The sequence below is a fragment of the Carcharodon carcharias genome, chromosome 3 (assembly GCF_017639515.1).
Source record: "Carcharodon carcharias isolate sCarCar2 chromosome 3, sCarCar2.pri, whole genome shotgun sequence".
NCBI classification, from domain to species: domain Eukaryota; kingdom Metazoa; phylum Chordata; class Chondrichthyes; order Lamniformes; family Lamnidae; genus Carcharodon; species Carcharodon carcharias.
In genome coordinates, this window is record NC_054469.1 from 129,908,656 (window position 1) to 129,930,278 (window position 21,623).

Genomic DNA, 21,623 nt, shown 5'->3' on the forward strand with positions numbered 1-21,623 from the left:
CTAATAGAAGTCTCTAAAGTTATGAAGGGTTTTGATGGAGTGGATACAGACAGAATGTTTCCTCTTGTGCAGAAGAGCATAACTAGGGGCCACAAGTCTAGGATAGTCACCAAGAAATCAACCAGGGAATTCAAAAGAAACTTCTTTTGGTAAAGAGTGCTGAGAATATAGAACTTGCTATCACAGGGAGCAACTGAAATTAATATTACAGATGCAAGTGAGAGGAAACTAGACAAGCATATGAGGGCAAAGGGAATAGATGGTTACGATTGTAGATTTTGATGAGAAAAAAAGGTAGGACCTCAAATGAAGCCTAAACTCTGGCATGGATGGTTGGGCTGAATGGCCTGTTTCTATGACATGCATTCTATGTAATCCTATGTTAATCTTGAACAACCTTCCAACACAAACAAGTGCACTACCAACTAAATCAAGCTTACACTGACTCCTTCTTTGGTTGCTGGTTGCTTCAGAAATAATTGTCTCCTCAATTTATAATTTGCATTACAGGCCGTTTAGGTACCCCCTAAATACATATTTCTAATCAACATCACACCTCTAGCTACTATCCACTGTCTTCTCTCTTTCAGCCAGTTTCTTATCCACTTCCAGTCTTTAATGTCCAGCTTTAAATACTTTCTTGAAGTCTAGATATCAGAGAGCTTTCAAATGTCTATTTGAATGTTCCTTCCTTAAAATTCACAAGGTGGTCAACCAACCAATGCTGGCTTGTTATTTTCATTTAGGTAATCTTCAAACTGATGATAAATTCCATTATTTTATCAATTTATAAAAGCAAGACCAACAGGCTTCCAGTGACGAGTTTTGTTTGTGGACTTTAAATAAATAGGTTTTCACTTTGATTTGTTTCCAATCCAATGGGATCTTCCTTGTACCCAATGGCTCACTTATTACGACTTCGCAGTCCAGAGCTTGTCTGTTACTGTTATATTAGTGTTGAAATATAATGGCCTGAATCTTCTGAGCAGTGGCAATCCACATGAAGATTCTCCCAACCTGATGCCACTGCATATTTCTCCCTGGGTCTTCAGATTTAGGCTGTCAAAGAAATGCAGAGTGCAGCACTGCCCATGGAACTCCATCAGAGCAGAGTAAAGGAAGACAGAATATGTCCCCCTTTTACTGCACTAGCTGTCCATTCTGTCTGGTAAGTTTAAAGATCCAGTCTTTGAGAGTGAGCAAGCAAGGGGGATTCGGGTCGGGTAGTCAGCTCGGGTAGTCGGGTGGGGGTCTAGTTGGGTGGTCATGGAGAGCGATTGGGGGGTTGGTTATGGAGCTACCCAGGAGTTAGGCCAGGTTTTAAACTAACTAACTATCCAGATAAGTACCCGTGGATCTGTCCCAAGTCTTCAACTCTTGCCGAGAGTCGCATATATTCAAGCAGGGTCCTGACGCACATCTCTGTCAACCATAAAATTTGGGCTAATGTCACTCGAGGTGGGTGAGGCAAGTAGAGACAAAGAGGGTGTTATAAGCTTACATGGGTAGGGCAAGGCCAGAATACTTAATGAATACTTTGTATTGGTGTTTATTAAGAAGAGGATACTGAAAAAAAAAAATCAGTAGAAGTGGAGATGATAGAGATAACAGATGGGGTGAAAATTGATAGGCAGGATGTACTGCAAAAGCTAGTTAGTTATGTTTAGAGTGGATACTTTGCCTGATCTGGATGGTTTGCATCCCAAGTTGCTAAGAGAAATGAGGGTAGAAATAGCAGAAGGACTTGCCATAATCTTCTAATCTTTCCTTGATACAGGACAGGTGCCAGAGGATTAGAGATTGGCAAATGTGACACCCTTATTCAAAGAAGGGTGCATGGACGTTCCTAGTAACCACAGGTTAGTCAGTTTGACATCAGTGGTGGTTAAGGGTTTAGCAACAATGACCAGAGGAAAAAAAGAACAGGCACTTGGAGAAGTTCAAGTTAATTAAAGAGAGCCAGCAATGATTTGTGAACGCAGATCATGTTTTGACTAATCCAATTCAATTTTTTGAAGTGGTAATAGAGAAATTTGATAAGGAGAATGCGGTGGAAGTTGTCTATATGGATTTCAAGGCGACATTTGACAAAGTACACATAAAAGGCTTGTTAACAAAACCGAGGCTCATGAAAAGGAGGATCAGTGAGAGCTTAGATAAACAATTGCATTAAGGAAAGAAAATAGCAAGTCGTGCTAAATGGTTATTTTTCAGACTGGAGGTGATAGATAGCGGTGTCCCCAAATGGTCAGTGTTATGACCAATGCTCTTTTTGCTATTTATAAATTACTTGGATATTGGAATACAGAACACTTTGCCAATCATACCAAACTTGGACATGCAGTAAACAGTGAGGATACCAATCAATTGCAACAAAACATTGAAAGGCTCACAAAACGGGCAGACATGTGACATAAGGAATTAAATATAGAGAAGTGAGAGGTGGTGCATTTTGACTGAAGGGATAGGAAAGGCAATGTAGGCCTAGATCATTCAGTCTCCGGATGATCGGAGACTGGACGTAGCCTGGAAGATGTGTTACAGGACCCCTTGGAAGTCCCTACACACTGACTCCTTGGGAACTGCCAGGGAAGTTTCAACTTCCAATGGGTAATTCCAGTGTCTGAACTCTCCAAGAAAGTCTCTAACTCCGAGTTAAAGTCTGGGGGTTCAGAGGATTCCGACTAAATTACCTGGATGGTTACCTAGGAAATATTAGGAGAAAAAAAGGGTCTAACTCCTGGGTAACTACAAAACTGTCACTGCCCGCCCCCACCCACCACCCCGAACTCCCCACTGACCTACATAACTCCCCACTGACCAACTGTCCCTCACCGACTCTCCAGCTCCCCCCGCCACCCGACCTCGCAACCTTACCCACTTACCGCACTCACTCATTCACTAACACAGTGAAAGGCTTTTGGACATTTGAACAGCTTTTCAGTGGATTAGTGAATGAAGACTTACCAAAATACTGCAGCTAGTGCCATAAAAAAAGGGGACGTGGCTTGGCTTCCTCGCCGAATCTGCACAAAGAGGGCTCAGCGAACAGGTACGCACTTTTGCTGCGGCCGGGTTCAAAAGTCCAAGCCAGAAACGTGGAGCTCCACCTTCGTGTAAAATAAAAAAATAGGAGCGGAGTGGCAATCCAATGGTGACCGCCAATCCTTGGAAGATTTGACCCACAGGCATAATGCCACATTTCTAAAAAAAAGTGTGCAGGGACATAGAGAACTGGGGGTTCAATTGCACAGATCTTTGACGGTGACAGGAAATAATGAGTGAGAGGTTAGCAAAGCATATGGGATCTTAAGCTTCAGAACTGAAGGTATCGAGTACAAAAGCAGCAGAGTTATGCTGAACCTTCATAAAACCCTTCTATGCCACAAGAGTTGCAACCAGTTCTGGTCACTACACTTCAGGAATGATATGAGGATCCTTAAGAGACTGCAGAGGAGATTTACAAAAATGATCCCAGGTGAGGGTTTTTAGTTACAAGGTTAGGTTGGAGAAGCTGCGGTTGTTCTGCTTGGAGTGAAGAAAATTGAGGGGAAACTTGATAGAGATGTACAAGATTGTCTTCCTTATTTAAAACCTGACACAAAGAAAAGCCATTCCCATTAGCTGATGGTATAAGGACTAGGTGACACAGCTTTAAGGTTTTGGGCAAGCGATATGAGAGTGAGGCAAGGAAGAGCTTTCTTTTTAAATGAGAGTGGTAATGACCTGGAAATCTCTTCCAATGAATTCCTAGGTCCTAAGCTCTAGGACACCTTGCCAAAATCTCACCACCTCTGCACCTCGCTTTCATCCTTTGAGACACTCCTCAAAACCTACCTCTTTGACCAAGCTTTTGGTCATCTGACCTAATTATCTTGTTACGTGGCTTGGTGTCATATTTCATTTTATAATTCCCCTTTGAAGTGGCTTTGGCCATTTTATTATGTTAAAGATGCTACATAAACACAAGTTGTTGTTGTGCAAGGGTGGTGGAAGTCGAGATGATCAATGATTTCAAAAGGAAATTGGGTGGGCACTTCTGGGAAATAAATTTGCAGGGCCACAGGAACAGAGCAGAGGAATGGGACTGGCTGAATTGCTCTATAGAGAGATGCTATGAACTTTCTGGGCTGAATGGCCTCCTTTTGTGCTGTAATGACTATGACAATTTTTTTTAAAGTGGTCACATTTGAATATTTCTTGAACAAGGAACTTTCAAGCTTGGTACCCAATCTTAGCTCAGAATATCCTGTTTATCCTCTGTTTACTATGGTTGTTATAAGTAATCTTATTTAAACATTCAATACCAAAAATATGAACACAAACTATACTATTCTGCATTTGCTTTCATGTTGTAGGGTAGACTCAAGTGAATCCAACTTACCTTGTGGCAAACTGAACAAGTGCATTTTGTATAGTTTTTCTGACTTCGAGTAAAAAAGATTCATCATCACTTAGAGTATAATACCAGTACTGGATATAGTCCCTTAGTGCAAACTGAATGACCTGAAAAAAGGAAATGAATATATAGAATACTCCCATTTATCTATTATGGCTCTATCACACTTGCTGTGTAAAAAAATTCAAGCAAAATGATTCAAGCAGCAAATAATGAATTTTTAGTCTGCATGCATAGCACATCATTTGTTACGTATAGCAAAACATACTTATGTTGGAATAGCACACATTTTGCAAAGTGAACAAAATAATTTTCCAAGATAGCACCAACACTTCTGAAAACTGCAGATAACTCAAAGCACGCATAGAATGTAATATAGAACGTAATTTGGTGTAATAGTAAGTAGACCTCAAAATCTGCAGGTAGTACCATCACCCTTACAAGGCACCAAATTTCACAAGGTTGCTTCAGGGAACACTCAACCCTAACCTCAAAACAAAAACTGACATACCAACTTTGTTTCCTTTCATTACCTAATTCTTTTGACAGCTTCAATTCTGCTCACTACTACAAGAAACCTCAGACTCTATTTTACATTTGAAACATTTAATTTGTGCGATCAAAGGCAGCCAATAGAGCTAAAATTGCACTGAAGGAGGGTGCATTTATATGGCGTTTTACCACATCTCAGAAAAGCAGTCTTGTGGCAGAATTTAATGCCCTCCCCACGGTGAGTTTAGTGGTGGTGATGGTGCGGGAAGTGGAGGTGGCACTTAACCAGTCGGCAGGTGGCAAGTGGGGACCTTGCCATCTGCCCACCCCCACTGCCCTAATTAAGTCCACGGCAGGAAGGCCCATGGATACCCTTCCTGCCCTGGTGCCAAATGTGGTCTACTTGAGGGCCTTATCCTGCTGTTGCTGTAGGTATTCACCTAGCAGTGGGCAGAGGATTCACAACGCGGGGAGTCCAAAAAGCAAACCCGTATGTGGTTGCTTGCGGGCTCCCAGAAGGGGGCGGGCGGGGCCAGGGGAGGTGGGGTAGGTCCCTCATTAAAACAGTGTCAGAGCTGGGGACTGGACATTGGGAAGAGGAGGGATACCTGCCTGGGGCCAACCCCTTGCGGCAGATCCCACTTCCTAACATCTCCCCTCCTGTAGTCACTCACCTGTGCCTGGGACCATGAGCAACTGATCCCACTTCTCAACATCTCCCCTCCCATCATCATTCACCTGTGCCTGGGTCCATGAGCGATCCTAGGTCTCAGGTGGGTGTAATACCACCAGAAGCCACTGCCTCCTCAGTGCCATCATCAAGTAAAGAGAACTCCCAGCATCTGATTGGCTGGCAGCTCTCAGCAGGCGGAATTTGCACCCACAAGGTCCTTGGTCCTGGGACAGGCCTGCCACTGGCCTGTTACGTGTCTGATCCAGTCGCCAGATGTGTAATGGGTGGATAATAGTTGAAGGACTATCTAATACAAAAGGGAGGGAATGGGGATTGATGCTGGTGAGCAGACCAGAGCATTTCATTTATGATGTTTTCCTGTGTGTCAACACTCGTTGAACCTTTGAGCTTGTGGAGCATCCTCAGTAGCAGTGTATGCAACTGGATAGGTACCCCAACTCACATTCCTCAGATTCAATATTTTCCTCATCCAAAGACCAGCAATAAGCACTTTTGTCCTCCTCCACTTGCGATCCTTTCTCCTGGGTAATTCTGTGTCTCTCCATCATTGTCCAGCTGGTGGGACTCGAATTGCCTAACTCCCTTATGAAATTGTAGCCGGACAATCACCCAATAGCTTCTCTTCCTACTCTCGCTGGTGTTCTCTCTGGCATCCCCCAAGCATCAATCTTTGGCCCCCATCTATTTTTCATCTACGCGCTGCCCCATCAGTGACCTCAGCAGAAAACACAATGTCAGTTTTCACACGTACACTGATGACACCCAGCTCTGCCTCACCACTACCCTTCTCAACTCCTTCACTGTCTAAAAATCAGACTTCTTGTCCAACATCCTTATTGAAGTAATCAGCCAGGATTTTTGCAATATTTTGAATTTTGAGGTTTTAGACCATCAGCAATCAAGACAAATACAATCATTGCCCAAGTCAGAAAAGCAGCTTTAAAAGGGTTTCACAATCAAAACTTCTGTAAAGCAAGCCTGTTGCAAACAATTTCAAGGGGTCATGACAATACATTAACTCAAGTGTTCTGTTTCCGACGGTGTGCTCCAGTTTATTTCAAAAAATAAATTTCTTCAAGAATAAACCGTCCCTATTTTATCTGAATTTGTATTTTAGGAAAGTCAAGGAGGCAAAAGAATTGACAAACCTCTAGAATTGGCTTCTGCGCACTGACTCTGGTTTGCTTACGCACTGTCACTTGCCAACACAGCATCTGAACACTTAATAAGCCTTTGACTCATGGCCAATTTCCTTTAATGCCAATAGCACGCTATTACTTTCAATCGCTAGGTTCAACAGATCTATTAAGACAAAGGCTGATCATATTGGATATTGCTGCACCAAACCAGTTTGCCAATATTGCACATTTCACTCCTTACTGGCTGCCATACTGCGCTGTCACTCACATGTCTCAACCGTTTTGCAAAAACTGCCAACTATCAGTTAAACAAAACCAAATTCTTCAGTTAGCATCCTGTTTCCGTAGATTCCACAAGAAAATTGAGAATAATTGAATCACTGTCCTTCCGAAGATTAACCCTGTTGTCACAGCACTTCAAAAGAGCAGTCCTGCAGATCTAAATGTAGTTAGAGGCACCAAGTGAGAACAGAAAGAGAGAAAGTAACAAACGGCAGGCTTTTTTCTTCATTCATTGAACAAGTGGCCCTTCAGCTTCCAGGTCATTAGAAACCTGAAAACTGAACCATATTCTGATAAACAAAGCCGCGATCTGACTGATATGCGATTCCTGTCTTACAGCAATGTGGTTGATTCTTCCTCACTCAGTTAGGAACGGATGCCAGAGGGCTATCCAGTGATACTCATACCCACCACAGCAATTTTAACACAACCCAGTATTGTGTGGCTCTGTAGATGAACAGCATCAATTTACCACATGTCTGTGGCTAACTCACCATGTGTCAAGCGGCAAGCATATTGGACAACACTGACCTCCAAGGAAAAGGACAACAGGTGTATGGGAATGGCATCACTATGTTCCCCTCCAAGTCACACACCATTCCTCCCATGTCTCTCAGTTCAAACCTGAAACTTCCTACTTAACAGCACTTTTGGAGTATTTTCACTACATGGCATGCAGCAGCTGACCACCAACTCATCAAGGGTGACTAAGGATGGGCAATAAATGCTTGCAACAGCCATATCCAGAAAAATATGTAATTTTTTTAAAACTATCTGAGATTATCACGCAGGGCATTGAAACAATGCAGTCAAACATTGACCGGTTGCTACTGCACTGAACCAAAAATTTATTACAACAGGAGCAAAATTTTACTTTTTGTTTCTATACTTCCAAGGTTTGAGATATCAACTTTAGAGCAGAACTGGCTGTTCAATGCAAGTGTGTATAAGGCAGTGTTATGAAATAGTTATACTAAAACAATAAACAAAAAGATTTTTTTTTCTTTGCTTCTCACCTGTTGTAGAGGTTCATCAATTATACTGGAACCAGTTAGTCGCCGATCAATCTTTATTTGTCTACTTTCGCGTTTCATTTCTTCTACAGCCTGAACAGAATAAAATATGGAGAGTCCAATCAAAAAAAAGCTACCACAGAAACATATTTGCTTGGCATTCGTAAAGCTTGAAAATCTGCCAAGAAATTCATGCCCATCTTTCCCAGAATTCCACGTTTGAATTCCTGCAATCAGAGCTCCCCCCACTGCTGTACCAAAACGGCTCTCAAAGTCACAAATGACATCCAAGTGACTATGGCAACTGTAAATTATCCCTCCTTGTCTTTCTCAACCTGTCTATAGTCTTTGACATGGTTACCACACCATCTTCCTCCAATGCCTTTCCACAAGTCACCCAACTGGATGGGACTGCACTCTCCTGGTTCTATTCTTATCTATCTAATCATAAGCAATGTTTTGCCTGAAATGGCTTATCTTCCCATTCCATTACATATGGTATCCCCAGAATCCTTAGCTGGCCCCCTTCTTCCCCCTTGGTGACATAATCCAGAAAAAACAGCTTCAGTTATCACATGTATGCTGATGACACTCACTCTACCTCACCTCCACATCACCCAACCCCTCTACTGTCTCCAAATTGTCAGATTACTTGTCTCACACCCAGTAGCGGAAGTGCAAAAATTTCCTCCAAATAAAGATTAGGAAGGCTAAAGCCACTACCTTCAGCCATTGTTCCAAACTTTGTTCCCTCGCATCCCAACTCATCCCTCTCTCTGGCAACTGTCAAAGGCTGAACCAGACTGTTCACAACCTTGATGGCGTTTTTGATCCAGAGGCAAGATTCAAACCACAAATCCATAGCATCACTAAGACCAGGTGTGTGTGAGGTCAAGAAGGAAAACTATCACCAGGCCGTATTCTCCCCAAGAGAACATACAAATTTAATTCAAAGAAAGTCAGTCAACTTACTCTGGGGACGCCGGTTGGTGCTGCAGGAAGGAAAGAATGCTCACACTTTTCAAGATATTTCTCAGAGTTTGTTTTCCCAAAAAGTAGTGTGACTGTTAAACCCCTGTAAAATAGCATACAGATTTTCAGAACTTCAGTGCTCAAGTGGCAATTTCATTTGGCCAAAATCTATATCATATGATCTAGTTTTCGTTCCATAGTGCCACGCAAATCGTGTTTTAGAATTTTACATCAACACAAAAGGATCAGCATGGCTTACTTTTAGTGCCCAAAATGATATCTTAGTACACAGTATACACAAAAAAAACAGAATTATTGAAACAGTTGGAACAAAGTACTTATAACACATCAGATTAGCGTTATGCTCCAATACTGCTCCTCCAAGGTATTCTGCCATACACTTTGCAAAGCAATGCCAACAGTGCTGTATACAAAGCTTAACATTATGGATGGCATATCTGGTTTGCTTCACATCCTATTTCTGAATAACCATTCAGCCTAACTAGGAAGTCATTCATAAAAATAATTGCTACGTTGCTGATGGGTCTATTTAATCTTGTGGTGCCAATGTGGAAGGATACATTTTTATGATCCCTGTGCAGGTCAACAAACCACAAGAACCAAATTTACCAATGAACCCCAGTGAAAAACCAATGGACAAGATTTCACCTTTTTAAAACCTTATCAAGCCAAAATCAACATAAATTAAACATGAATTAACAGAAAAATCATAGTTGATATAAATCATAAATTGCACATTAAACAGATCAAAAAGATAGACATCACAGATTTATCAGGCAGTCCAATCAGCCTACATGGCACCACTTTCAGCCACAAAGTGCTTCAATGCTCTAATCTTCCTCAGGGAGAATTCCAGCTCTTTTTCTTCAAATATTTAGCCACCAATTCTCATCAGACAACAGCTCCCCTTCAACCCCAAGTTCCGCAGGTACAATCTTCAACAAAATGGAGCATTTCTCCAGAACCTTTTCAGCTGTGTTCATGATGGCCTAGATGGCATGGTTGCACCAGCATTACCTTTATCTGAACCATCAGTGACAATCCTGTCCAATATCTGGACAGTTCTGGTCAATCAGTTCCTCGGCACAACCTTATTTTTTCTTCTCACCCCGCTGCCAGATCCAGCCTTTGTGTTCCCCTTTTTCAACTGAGCCATAACCGCCTCCTCCAGCAAAACTGGTCACGTGGGCCTGTTTTCATGTCAGCTAGAGTCACTTGGGAAGAGCGGACACATGCGCACTCTGGTAGATGCTCAGGAGTCCCACAGTGTACACGCGCCCAGCAGCCAGACTTCTTACTCCAGTGTTTCTCTCCATCCCCGGGTCCTCCACTCTGGCCACTCGGTAATCGTGCCTATTTCTGGCTCTCCTGCCCTGGGGCACGATCCTAGAGCCAGTCCCATTTCCAGCAGCATCAGTCTGCAAGCCCGTTTCATGATGAAGCCGCACCTGCAGTTGAGATGGAAACTCCCAATGTGGGATACATGTAGGACACAACTGTACACAATCCTGTAGAATGCGTACAAAGGGGAACATGCCCGCAGGCAGAAGGTGCTGACCTCCCACAGACCCTGCAAATCATGGATGCCATTACAACATCCTATAACTCAACACGCCAAACTAACCTCCCAGCTTTATCATTCTTTTCGGTCATCTATAGCAAGCCTATTTCCCCAGCTGAATAATTTGAGTAACTAGTGGAAGGATGCCCATCTTTATTGTTTCCTGCAAAACAAAGGATTTTGATCCTAAGCCCAGAATTAGTTAAAAATCATCCACGTTTCTGGAGAATAACATCTCTCTTCCTAGCCTGATGCAACTTTTTCTTTGATCAACAGCCCCACTAAACAACTTCTCCTGTTCAAAAGATTCTGCACGCAAGTCCTGGATTTGTTCCAAGAAAATCACTCACATGAATTTGAGGAAAGGTAGAGGCATATACCGCTGAATATCTTCTTACTGTGAGTCTCATGAAATATGAGGAACTGCGCTTTCAAAAAACTATGAACGGCTATATTTATATAGTACCTTTAACATTTATCTGCAAACGCTTCATAGTAGCATTATGAAACAAAATATGACACTGAACTACAGGAGATATTAAGGCACATGACTAAAAGCCTGGTCAAAGAGGTATATTTTTAGGAAAGTATTAAAGGGGGGAAAGTGAAGTAGAGAGATGGAGAGGTTTAGGGAGGAAATTCTAGAGCTTAGGTTCAAGGCAGCTGAAGGCACTGCCACAACAGTGGAGCTATTGAAATCAGGAATGGTCAGGAGGCGAGAATTAGAGGAGCTCAGGTATCTCGGAGATTAAGTATAGGCCAAGCCATGGAGGGATTTGAAAGCAAGGATGAAAACTTTTAAAAATTGAGGCATTGTTTAACTGGGCACCAGTGTAGGTCAGCGAGCAAAGGGGTGATGGATGAATAGGACTTGGTATGAATTAGGACATTGGCTACAGAATTTTGGGTGACTTTAAATTTACAGAGAGTAGAATGTGGGAGGCCAGCCAAGTGTGCCTTAAATAGTCAAGTCTGGAGGTAACCAAAGCATGGATGATTTTGGCAAAAGAGCTGAGGCAGGGTAGAGATGAGCAATGAGTTGGCGTTTCGAGTCCTCATGACCCTTCAATAGAACTGAGTGAATATTAGGAGAGGGGTGAAATATAAGCTGGTTTAAGGTGGGGGGGAAGAGAGAAGTGGGGGGGGTGGTGGTTGTAGGGACAAGCAAGCAGTGATAGGAGCAGATAATCAAAAGATGTCACAGACAGAAGAAAAGAGGTATTGAAGGTGGTGATATTATCTAAACGAATGTGCTAATTAAGAATGGATGGCAGGACACTCAAGGTACAGCTCTAGTGGGGGTGGGGTGGAAAGGCTAACAGGGCATCAAAGATATAGATTTAGAAATAATGGAAATAGGTGGGAAAAGAAAAATCTATATAAATTATTGGAAAAAACAAAAGGAAGGGGGAAGAAACAGAAAGGGGGTGGGGATGGAGGAGGGAGCTCCAGATCCAAAGTTGTTGAATAATTAAAGTTGTTAATTATAGCCCTGATTTTCTCATCCGTTCATGGAAATGCAGTGGCTAATTCAATGGTTGGCCAGGAAAAAGAGCAGTCGCCTTTTGCCAACTAGGACTCTTCTACATAGTTTAATAATAGGCACTTAGTCCTTGGACTGATTCTTCCCTCAATCCAATTTATAGATAGTTTATTAACTGAGAAAGGTATGGCTTGGTGCTGGACATTAAAGCTCCTTTCAGGGCTAATGAAGGTTTGGGATTTTGGTGTGGATGGGGGTAATGAATGAGTGGTGTACGAGCTGTGGCCCGAGTGCAGCCCGTGGAACATTCTGATCTGGTCCACAGGACATTTAAGGTTGCCAAGTCTCTTGAAATGAGAAATTAATTTCTCCTGAGTACAGTTCCAAGAGCATGAGAGAATTGCTCCTTTTAAATTTTGCAACACTGCAGCTAAGTGCTGCAATGAGGGGAGGGGAAATTACAAGAGGGCCAAGATCTGGACAATAGTAACCAAATTAGTTTCCCCATTTCTCTGCAATTTTTATAGGTCCCTTTAGGACTGCTGTAGAACTGTAATGAGTCAGAACTTGAAGCCTGTTTACTCTACTAGTTTTTTTTCCACCACAGAATCCACAGAAGGATTCTGAAACAGGATCAAGAAGTAATTTATGTATTTGAATTGATTCAATGTTGATTTTGAAAGGCCGCCAAAGATGCCTATAAAGCAAAGACCAATATTTCGGCAGCATACTGCTGGCACTGGTTAGAGGTGTAGGACTTAGTGCTGAAAAATTGTTAGACATTGGGTATGTTTTACATCTAAAAGGTAAAATATTGGTGACATGTACACTTTCTTCCCCAATCAGTCCAAAAAATGTTTTCCTGAACATACTCCATGTCAATGGTAAAATGTCAGATCTGAGCCACCATATAAAATTACCCCATACCCCTAGTCTAAGCCATTGTGGCCACTTGACCATGTCGATTCAGTCTTTCCTAGAGGCCTGACAGAAAATAGCACAAGAACTTACCCTAAAGTATAAAGAAAAATTGAAAGCTCCTTCCTGTACATTGAAGATTGTAGAAGAGGCTCAACTGTTTATGTCAAACAAGATTTTTTTTTGCTGTGGCAAAGACAGATATCAGCTCTTGTTGATCTGTAACAATGCCCACAGGCTTTAAATCATTTGTTAAACAATGCAGAAATAATGCCTTCAACACTGTGCCTAGAAGTCCATTTCCCATTAATCGCAAAGAATATCATGCTTTCAGTAGATAAACCTTATATAAGATCAAAAAGTGTTTCCTCAACCTACTCTCACTGTAATTTCAAGAAGTAATCTAGATTAACCTTTTCCATGGGATTTACTTTCTTAATTTAGAATTATCACCTTGCATAATTCATAATTCTGACATTGGAGATTCCCATCCTGGAGCCAGGATTTTAAATGCATCTTCCTAGTTTCTTGGGGACGAGAATGCGATATAGCACTCAAGGTGCTGACCAAACCATTGTACAGCTTGATCACTACTACTCCTGATTCACAATATTTACTATTTGGGTTCAACATTCTATTGGCTTTTTGATTGCTGCTCTGCACTGCCTGAGCATGTTGAACATGGCAATTCTGGGTCTCTTTCAACTTCATCTTCAGCTATTTTAGCATCATGAAAAAAAATTAGCATTAATATAGTGCCTTTCACACCCACAGGATATCCCAAAGCACTTTCCAGCCAATTAAGTATCTTTGAAGAGTGTTGTCATGTTATAATATAGAAACGCAGCAGCTAATTCGCATACAACCTCCCACAACCAGTGATAATGACCAGGTAACCTGATTTGCGATACTGATCGAGGAATATCGGCCAAGGTTAACACCCCTGCTCTTTGAAATAGTGCCATAGGATCTCTTACATCCACCTGCAGGCGCAGATAGGGCCGCAAGCCAAATATTCTTGTGGACACAAAAGGGCATTGCCTTTGCAGTTGTCTTTACCTAAGAGAATGCTACCGACATAGCAGTAATAGAGACAGAAGTGATACTCAATAGGATAAAAATAAAGAGATGCAGTTGAAAGGTTGGCAGTCCTCCAAGTAAAATAAATCACCTGGTTTGGATGCATCCTAGGTTACAGAGAGAAGTAAGGGTGGAAATTGCAGAGGCTTTAGCCAAAATCTTCCTATCCTCTTTTAAAATGGGTATGTTTCCACAGAACTGGAGAATTCCAAGAGTTAGATCCCCATTTTAAAAAAGGGGACAGGGATAAACCCGGCAACTACAGGCAAATCTATTCAGTGTCAGTGTTGGGAAAACTTTGATACACAATAATCCAGGACACAAAGAATTGGCACTTGAAAAAATGTGGGCTAATAAATGAAAGCACAAATTTGTTAAAGGCACAGAAGTGATAGGTGAACATGACTTAGTGTGAGTTAAGACAGAGCAGCAAAACTTTGGACAATCCCAAGCTTACAGAAGGTAGAATGTGGGAGACCAGCCAGGAGTATATTTGAGCAGTCAAGTCTAAATGTAACCAAGGCATGAATGACGGTTTGAACAGCACATGAGCTGAGATAGGGGCTAAGTCAGGTGACATTACGGAGATGGAAATAGACAGTTTTAGTGATAGCACAAATGTGGGGTCGGAAGCTGATCTTAGGGTCAAACATGACACCAAAGTTGCAAACAGACTGGTTTAGTCACAGGATGTCTTCAGGGAGAGGGGTGAAGTTGGTACCGAGGGAACAGAGTTTGGAGTGGGGACAAAAAAAGGTCATTTCACTCTTCCCAATATTTAAGGAAATTTTTGCTCATCCAGGACTGAATGTCGGATAAGTGGTCTGATCGTTTAGCAATAGTGGAGGAATCAAAAGAGGTGGTGTTGAAGTAGAGCTGGGTGTTATCAGTATACATATGAAAACTAATGCTGTGCTTTGGAAGATGTCGCCAATGTCACCAAGGTGCAGCATGAAGATTGAAATAGGAAGAGCCAAGGATTGATCCTTGGGGAACACCAGATGTGGCAGTGCAGGAGGAGAAAGAGAAGTCATTGCAAGTTATACTCTGGATACAATCATACAGATAAGGATGGAACCAGGTGAAAGCAGCCGAGTTATCTGGATGACAGTAGAGAAGCTTGAAGGAGGATGGTGTGGTCAACCATGTCAAAGGCTGCAGACAGGTAGAGTAGAACAAAGAAGGGAAGTTTACCTTCATCAAAGCTACATAGATGTCATTTGTGACATTGATAAGAGCTGTTTTGGTACTATGACATGGCCAAAAACCTGATTGGAGAGATTCAGACATGGAGCTCCAGGAAATATGAGCATAAATTTTGGAGGCAACAACATGTTCATGGACTTTGGAGACAGGGCAGTAGCTTGCAAGGGCAGTATGATCAAGGATTTTTTTTTATAAATGGGAGAGATGAGATGATGGCAGACTTAAAGGGAGAGGGCCAGGAACAATATCAGCTAACAAGGAGATCAGGAGTGGAACTTGAGAGAGTAGGTGGCGTATATGGACAAAATGAGCCTGGAGAGGACACACTGCAAAGAGAAGAGTAACAGAAAGATGTGAATTCAGGGCTAGGTTTTGGGGGGGTGGGGTGTGTGTGTGTGTGTGTGTGTGTGTGTGTGTGTGTGTGTGTGTGTGTGTGTGTGTGTGTGTGTGTGTGTGTGTGTGTGTGTGTGTGTGTGTGTGTGTGTGTGTGTGTGTGTGTAGGGTGGGGGGATTAGATAAAGTTTGGCCTGGTGGGCTAATGGAAGGAACGCAGCAGAGGCAGCTGATGGGATGGTCTCAATCTTAATGAATGTCTTACACTTAATGTTGCAAGGGTGGGAGAAGCAGGGGAGAGAGGGGTTAAGAGTAGAGTGCAATTGCCTGTGATTATCTTTGAATAGTGAGCAGTTTTAGCAGGCGAGAGTAAGACCAGATGGTGTTTTAAGTGGGGATGGCTAAACCAATTGTTCACCATAGCCTTTCAAGTCTACGATCCTTGGACTTAAATAAGCAGAGATAAAGGGCCATTCTAGAGGAAATGGTCAAGGTAAAAGAGAGAGTAATAGTTTTATTGGGGACCAGGGTAAAAGTAGAGGTGAATGTACAGTTGAGCAAACCAGCAGCTGCTGAAATGTTGTGGCGAATGGAGGACAAAAGGTTACACGGCTGTGATTCGACAGTGCAGTTGTAAGTGAATTGGGGGACAGTCCCCCCCACCCCACCGCCCCCAGGGACAGATACAGAAGGAGGCAGGGTTCTGTCATGGAAGATGGATGTGGGTGGAAAGCGATCAGAGATGGCCTTATCCTATTGTATGGGCAAGACCACAAGATGGCAAAGTCAAGGGGCACAAATCTTTCAACGCATGAATTAGGAGTAGTCGGCCACTTGGCCCTCGAGTCTGCTGCACCATTCAATAAGATCTTGGCTGATCTAATTTTAACCTCAACTTCACATTCCTGCCTACTTCCGATAACCTTTCATCCCCTTGCATATCAAAGATCTATCTACCTCTGTCTTAAAGTTTTCCAAGACTCTGCCTCAACCACCTTTTGAGGAAGAGAATATCAAAATCTCACAATCCTCAGAAAAAATTTTTCCTCATTTCTGTCTTAAATGGGTGGCTCCTTATTTTTAAGGAGTGACCCCTACTTCTAGATTCTCCCATAGGAGGAAGCATCCTTTCCACATCCACCATGTCAAGTCCTTCAGGATCTTATGTGTTTAAATCAAGTCACCTCTTAGCTCTCCTAAACTCCAGCGGATACAAGACTAGCCTTTCCTCACAAGATAACCCAACCATTCTAGGTATTAACCTGGTAAACATTCTCTGAGCTTCTTCCAACGCATTTACATCCTTCCTTAAATAAAGAGGCCTGTACTGTACACAGTACTCCAGGTGAGGCCTCACAGGTACCTTGTACCTCTCTACTTTTGTATTCAATTCCACTCTCAAATTATAACATTCTATTAGCTTTCCTAATTACTCGCTGTACCTGCATACTAATCTTTTGTGATTCACGCACTAGAACACCCATATTCCTCTATCTCAAAGTTCTGCAAGATAATAAATTTCCTTTTTTAAGTCATCCTGCCAAAATCGACAACCTCACGTTATACTCCATTTGCCAGATCTTTGCCCACTCACTTAACTTACCTATAACCTTTTGTAGCCTCATGTCCTCTTCACAACTTACTTTCCTACCTTTGTGTCATCCACAAATTTACCAACCATGCCATCGGTCCCTTCATTCAAACCATTATATAAATTGTAAAGAGTTGAGGCCCCAGCACTGACCCCTATGGAACACTACTTGTCACATCCTGCAACCAGAAAATGACCCATTTATGCCTAATGTGTTTCTTGTAAGCTAGCCAATCTTCTATCCATGCCTATGTCACCTGCTACAACATGAGCTTTTAATTTCCACAATAGCCTTTGATGCAGCACCTTGTCAAATGCCTTCTGAAAATCTAAGTACAGTAAATCTACCGGTTCCCCATTATCTACAGCACATATTACTTCTTCAAAGAGCTCCAATAATTGGTTAATCAATAGTCGCTTAGACAAGTGCAGGATAATTAAGGAAAGCCAGCATGGATTCATTAAGGGAAAACTGTGTTTAATTTGGAGTTTTTTGAGGAGGTAACAAAGAAGGTTGATTTGGTGTATTTGGATTTTCAAAAGGCATTTGATACAGTGCCACACCACAGACAAAATAAAAAGGAAAGTTGGCACTTGGATAAGAAATTGGCTGAGTGGCAAGAAGCAGAGCAGTGATAAATGATTGATTTTCAGAGAGGAGGATGGTTTGTCGCGGAGTGCCCCAGGGGTCAGTGTTGGGACCCTTGCTCTTTCCATTATATATTAATGACCTAGACTGTGGTGTGCAGGGCACGGTTTCAAAATTTGCAGATGATACGAAGTCACTCTTAGTTGTCAACTGTGACGGGGATAGTCTTGAACTGCAGAAGGACATAGACATGATGGTGGATTGGGCAGATGATTGACGCATGAAGTTCAATGCAAAGAAGTGTGAGGTGATTCATTTTGGCAGGAAAAACATGGTGATATAGTATAAAATAAAAGGAGAGGCTCTAAAGGAGATGCAGGAACAGCGGGATCTTGGTGTATACTTACATAGGTCACTGAAGATGGCAGGGCATGCTCAGAAAGCAGTTAACAAAGCGTATAGTATCTCAGGCTTTATTAATAGGGGTATTGAGTACAAGAGTAAGGAGGTCATGTTGAACTTGTATAAGCCGCTAGTTAGGCGTCATCTGCAGTACTGCGTCTAGTTCTGCGTGCCATACCGGAAGAAGGATGTGAAGGTGTTGGAGAGAGTACAGAGGAGATTCATAAGAATGATTCCACGAATCAGAACCCACTTCTCCCACACCTGTTCATGAGCCATGCATTCATCCCTCTAATCTTAACTGCCCTATGCCAATTTGCACGTGGCTCAGGTAATAATCCAGAGGTTACCACCTTTTTTATTTTGGTATCCAGCTCCTCATACTGACTATGCAGCACCTCTTTCCTTGAGGCGGTGGCATGGCAGGTGGGTGGGGTGAGAAGTGACCACGCATTAGAGAAATTTATATAAAGTGACCATTCTGCCCACTCAAGCAACGCAGAGGCAAGAAAGTGCCACTAAACGCTCCAGAGCTTTTTCACCCCTCGGGTACAAACTGCAAACTAATAAGATTTTTAGTGGACTGCAGGACAATTGGACGCCTGCGCATGTTGTACAATCTCCTTGCTGAAACTGGCCATGGAGCACTGGTGGAGATGCTCACAACCCATAGCAATGTCATCCTGGTTTGGACCAATCAAACCCTTGATTCAAGCTAACAGTGCAACCTTGCAGTCCAGCGGGCAAAGCTTCTATCAACTGGTCAAGTGGAGTGGAGTGGAGGTGGGTGGGATTTTGGGCAGCCATGCAGTGCACTAAACTCTGGCCATCCAAGTAGTGGCCAGCAATCTCAGGGATGTGTTAGGGGGTCTTCACACTTAACCAACAGAGGTTCTTAGCACACTCGTGCATCTCTCTCATCCTGCAGGAGTACAATGTCAAGAACGTAGAGCCTGGTGACATAGCTGTGCCCCTCATGGCATACTGAGCGTGGAGATGAAGCAGAAGAGAGCAACTGAGGCACTTGGCTGCACAAAGGGAGGAGTAGCACCCTCAGGAAGGGGCTGATGGGGCTCCCGCATATGCCGCTGAAGAGCCAGAACGAGCCATCGCCTAGCTAGACCCAGGGTCTATAGATGCCACCTTTCGCTGAAGACTGCGCATACCTAGGGAACGGGTCAGTCACATCTGCCACCTGCTGTAGGATTTGATGCCACAGGGACATGGACTGGCATCCACTGCCAGTGGCAGTGCAAGTGATAATGGCACTCAAGTTTTACACCAGTGGCTCCTTTCAGGACTTCACAGGCGACCTCTGTGGAAAATCGCAAGCCTCCATCCAAAAATGCATCCATGAAGTCACGGACAACATCTTCACGAAGGTACACAATTTTGTGCATTTTGCCCAGCACAAGAAAGCCAGGATGCAAGAGTGCTGGGATTTTCCAAGGTGGCAGGTTTTCCACAGGTGCAGGGTGCCATCGAGTGCACTCAAGTGGTGCTCAGATCTCTGTCGCATCAAACTGTCAACTATGTCAACCTCAAGGGCTTCCACTTGCTGAATGTTCAGCTGGTGTGCGACCACCACAAACACATCCTGCAGTTCTGCACATGGTTCCTAGGGAACATCCATAGCTCCTGTATTCTCAGTAGGTCTTAGATCCCTGACATGTTCCAGGCCCACAAAGGCTGTGGGGATGGCTCCTCAGGAACAAGGGCAACCTGCAGAGGATATGACTGATGGCACCATGCGGCAGCCTCAGAATGCAGAAGAGCAAAAGATACAAGGAGGCTCATGCTGTAACTTGCACTTTGGTGGAGCAAATCATCGGAATGCTGAAAATGAGATTCTGGTGCCTGGACTGGTCTGGTGGAGCCCTGCAATATCACCCACTGAGGGTGCCATGCATCATTGTTGCATGCTATGCCATAGACAACCTGGTACTGCAACGGGTAGAGGAGCTGGGCGTCTCCTCCGATGAACAACGGGGATGAGGGTGAGGAAGTCTCAAAGGCGATATCGACGGTGATGAGGCCACTGCACTGGCCAGACAAGGCAGGCGCATTCGGGAGGCCTTCATAGCTGGCAGATTTGTGGAGGATGACAACAACATGCAGTGAGGAGACACCACAGATCCTCATGTTGCATTGTGAATGTCTGAGTCTGGCTGATGACAGTGCACATGCCCTCTGTGATAAGGCTCCTGTCATGGAGATGCAGCGGAGGACCTAATAGATGCTTGGTTCCGTGAGGATGATGACGACATCATGCAGTGAGGACACTCCTAGATCTTCACATATGACTGTCTGACTCCTGACTGGCCGAGGGCAGCTCGCTTAAGCTCTGTGATCAGGGTCATACCAGGGAGACGCAGCCTGAAATTTTAAATGCACCTGACCCCTTCAGGAGCACATGCTGAAGAGATGGGGCCAACCCACCTGAGAGCACAGAGAATAAAAGAACTCTGTGAAACCTGCCCACAACATTCTGGCATCAATGACAAGCACCATCACTAATGTGTCCAGGGAGTGTGAAGCCAGACCATCACATTAGTTTGAAGGCTGCACAATGCACGGGGAAAAGACCCTGGACTGAGACACTTGCCTTTATCTTATGCAGGAACTAAGGCTTCACATCTGAGTGACACGAACACTGTTCATCAGAACAAATATCTACAGGCAAGGGGACATTCTTGGGAGTTTATTTACACCAGTAAACGTTATGTACGTGATTAACACCCACGCCCAGGCTGTGAAACTACATCTTCTTAATCTTCCTAACCCTGCCGCTATGTCTTGGTGCGCCCCCGACATCCACAGCGCAGGTGGAGGAAGCCTGCTGACTGCTACACCCTCTCCGTGATGACCTTGACAGGCTTCCTCTGGAGAGCCAAGACCTGAAGGGTCCCTGGTCTGCTTTCGGGGTCCTGCTGTGTGTCTGTGACTCCCTTCTCAGCTTGCGGAGCTGGAGCTGCTGGTGCCACAGCAAGAGGGAATTCGGATGGGCCGGACACTCCTGGAGCCACCTGGGTGGATAATTCCAGGGCGTGCACCTGCTGATCCTCCTCCATATATGTGCCCGAAGGCCCCTGGCTGACTCCTTGAGAAGGGGAAGCTGGTGTGTGATCCAGCTGCCTTGCACCCCTCTCACATTGACACTGCTGGAGGCCAACTATGGCGTCAGCAATAGAGTTCAGCCCACGCAGCAGTGCGGGACCTATGTCCTGGACCAAGGACTCTATGGTGACCGCTATCCTACCAGCGTTGACCTCAGTGCTTGAAATGCCGGTGCCATCACCTCAGGCTTAAGGCAGACATAATCCTGTATTTCTTTCTCACTCATGTATCTTTTTTCCCTTAAAGATGCATCCATGCTATCTGCCTCAACTACTCCCTGTAGTGACATGTTCCATCTTCCTACTACTGTTTGGGGTAAAGACATTTCTGC

General features: G+C 43.6%; 1 protein-coding gene across 5 annotated transcripts in view; it reads right to left on the minus strand.

The window, feature by feature from the left end:
- Window positions 1–21,623, minus strand: part of snx13 (sorting nexin 13) — a 172,880-nt gene that overhangs the window by 78,857 nt on the left and 72,400 nt on the right. For all 5 annotated transcript variants that reach the window (XM_041184463.1, XM_041184464.1, XM_041184462.1 and 2 more), the window contains 3 exons: window positions 8,992–9,094; window positions 8,023–8,112; window positions 4,385–4,506 (listed from right to left, as the gene is read on the minus strand). In XM_041184463.1, coding sequence (XP_041040397.1) covers window positions 4,385–4,506; window positions 8,023–8,112; window positions 8,992–9,094 — 315 coding nt within the window. The remainder of the gene's footprint in view (window positions 1–4,384; window positions 4,507–8,022; window positions 8,113–8,991; window positions 9,095–21,623) is intronic.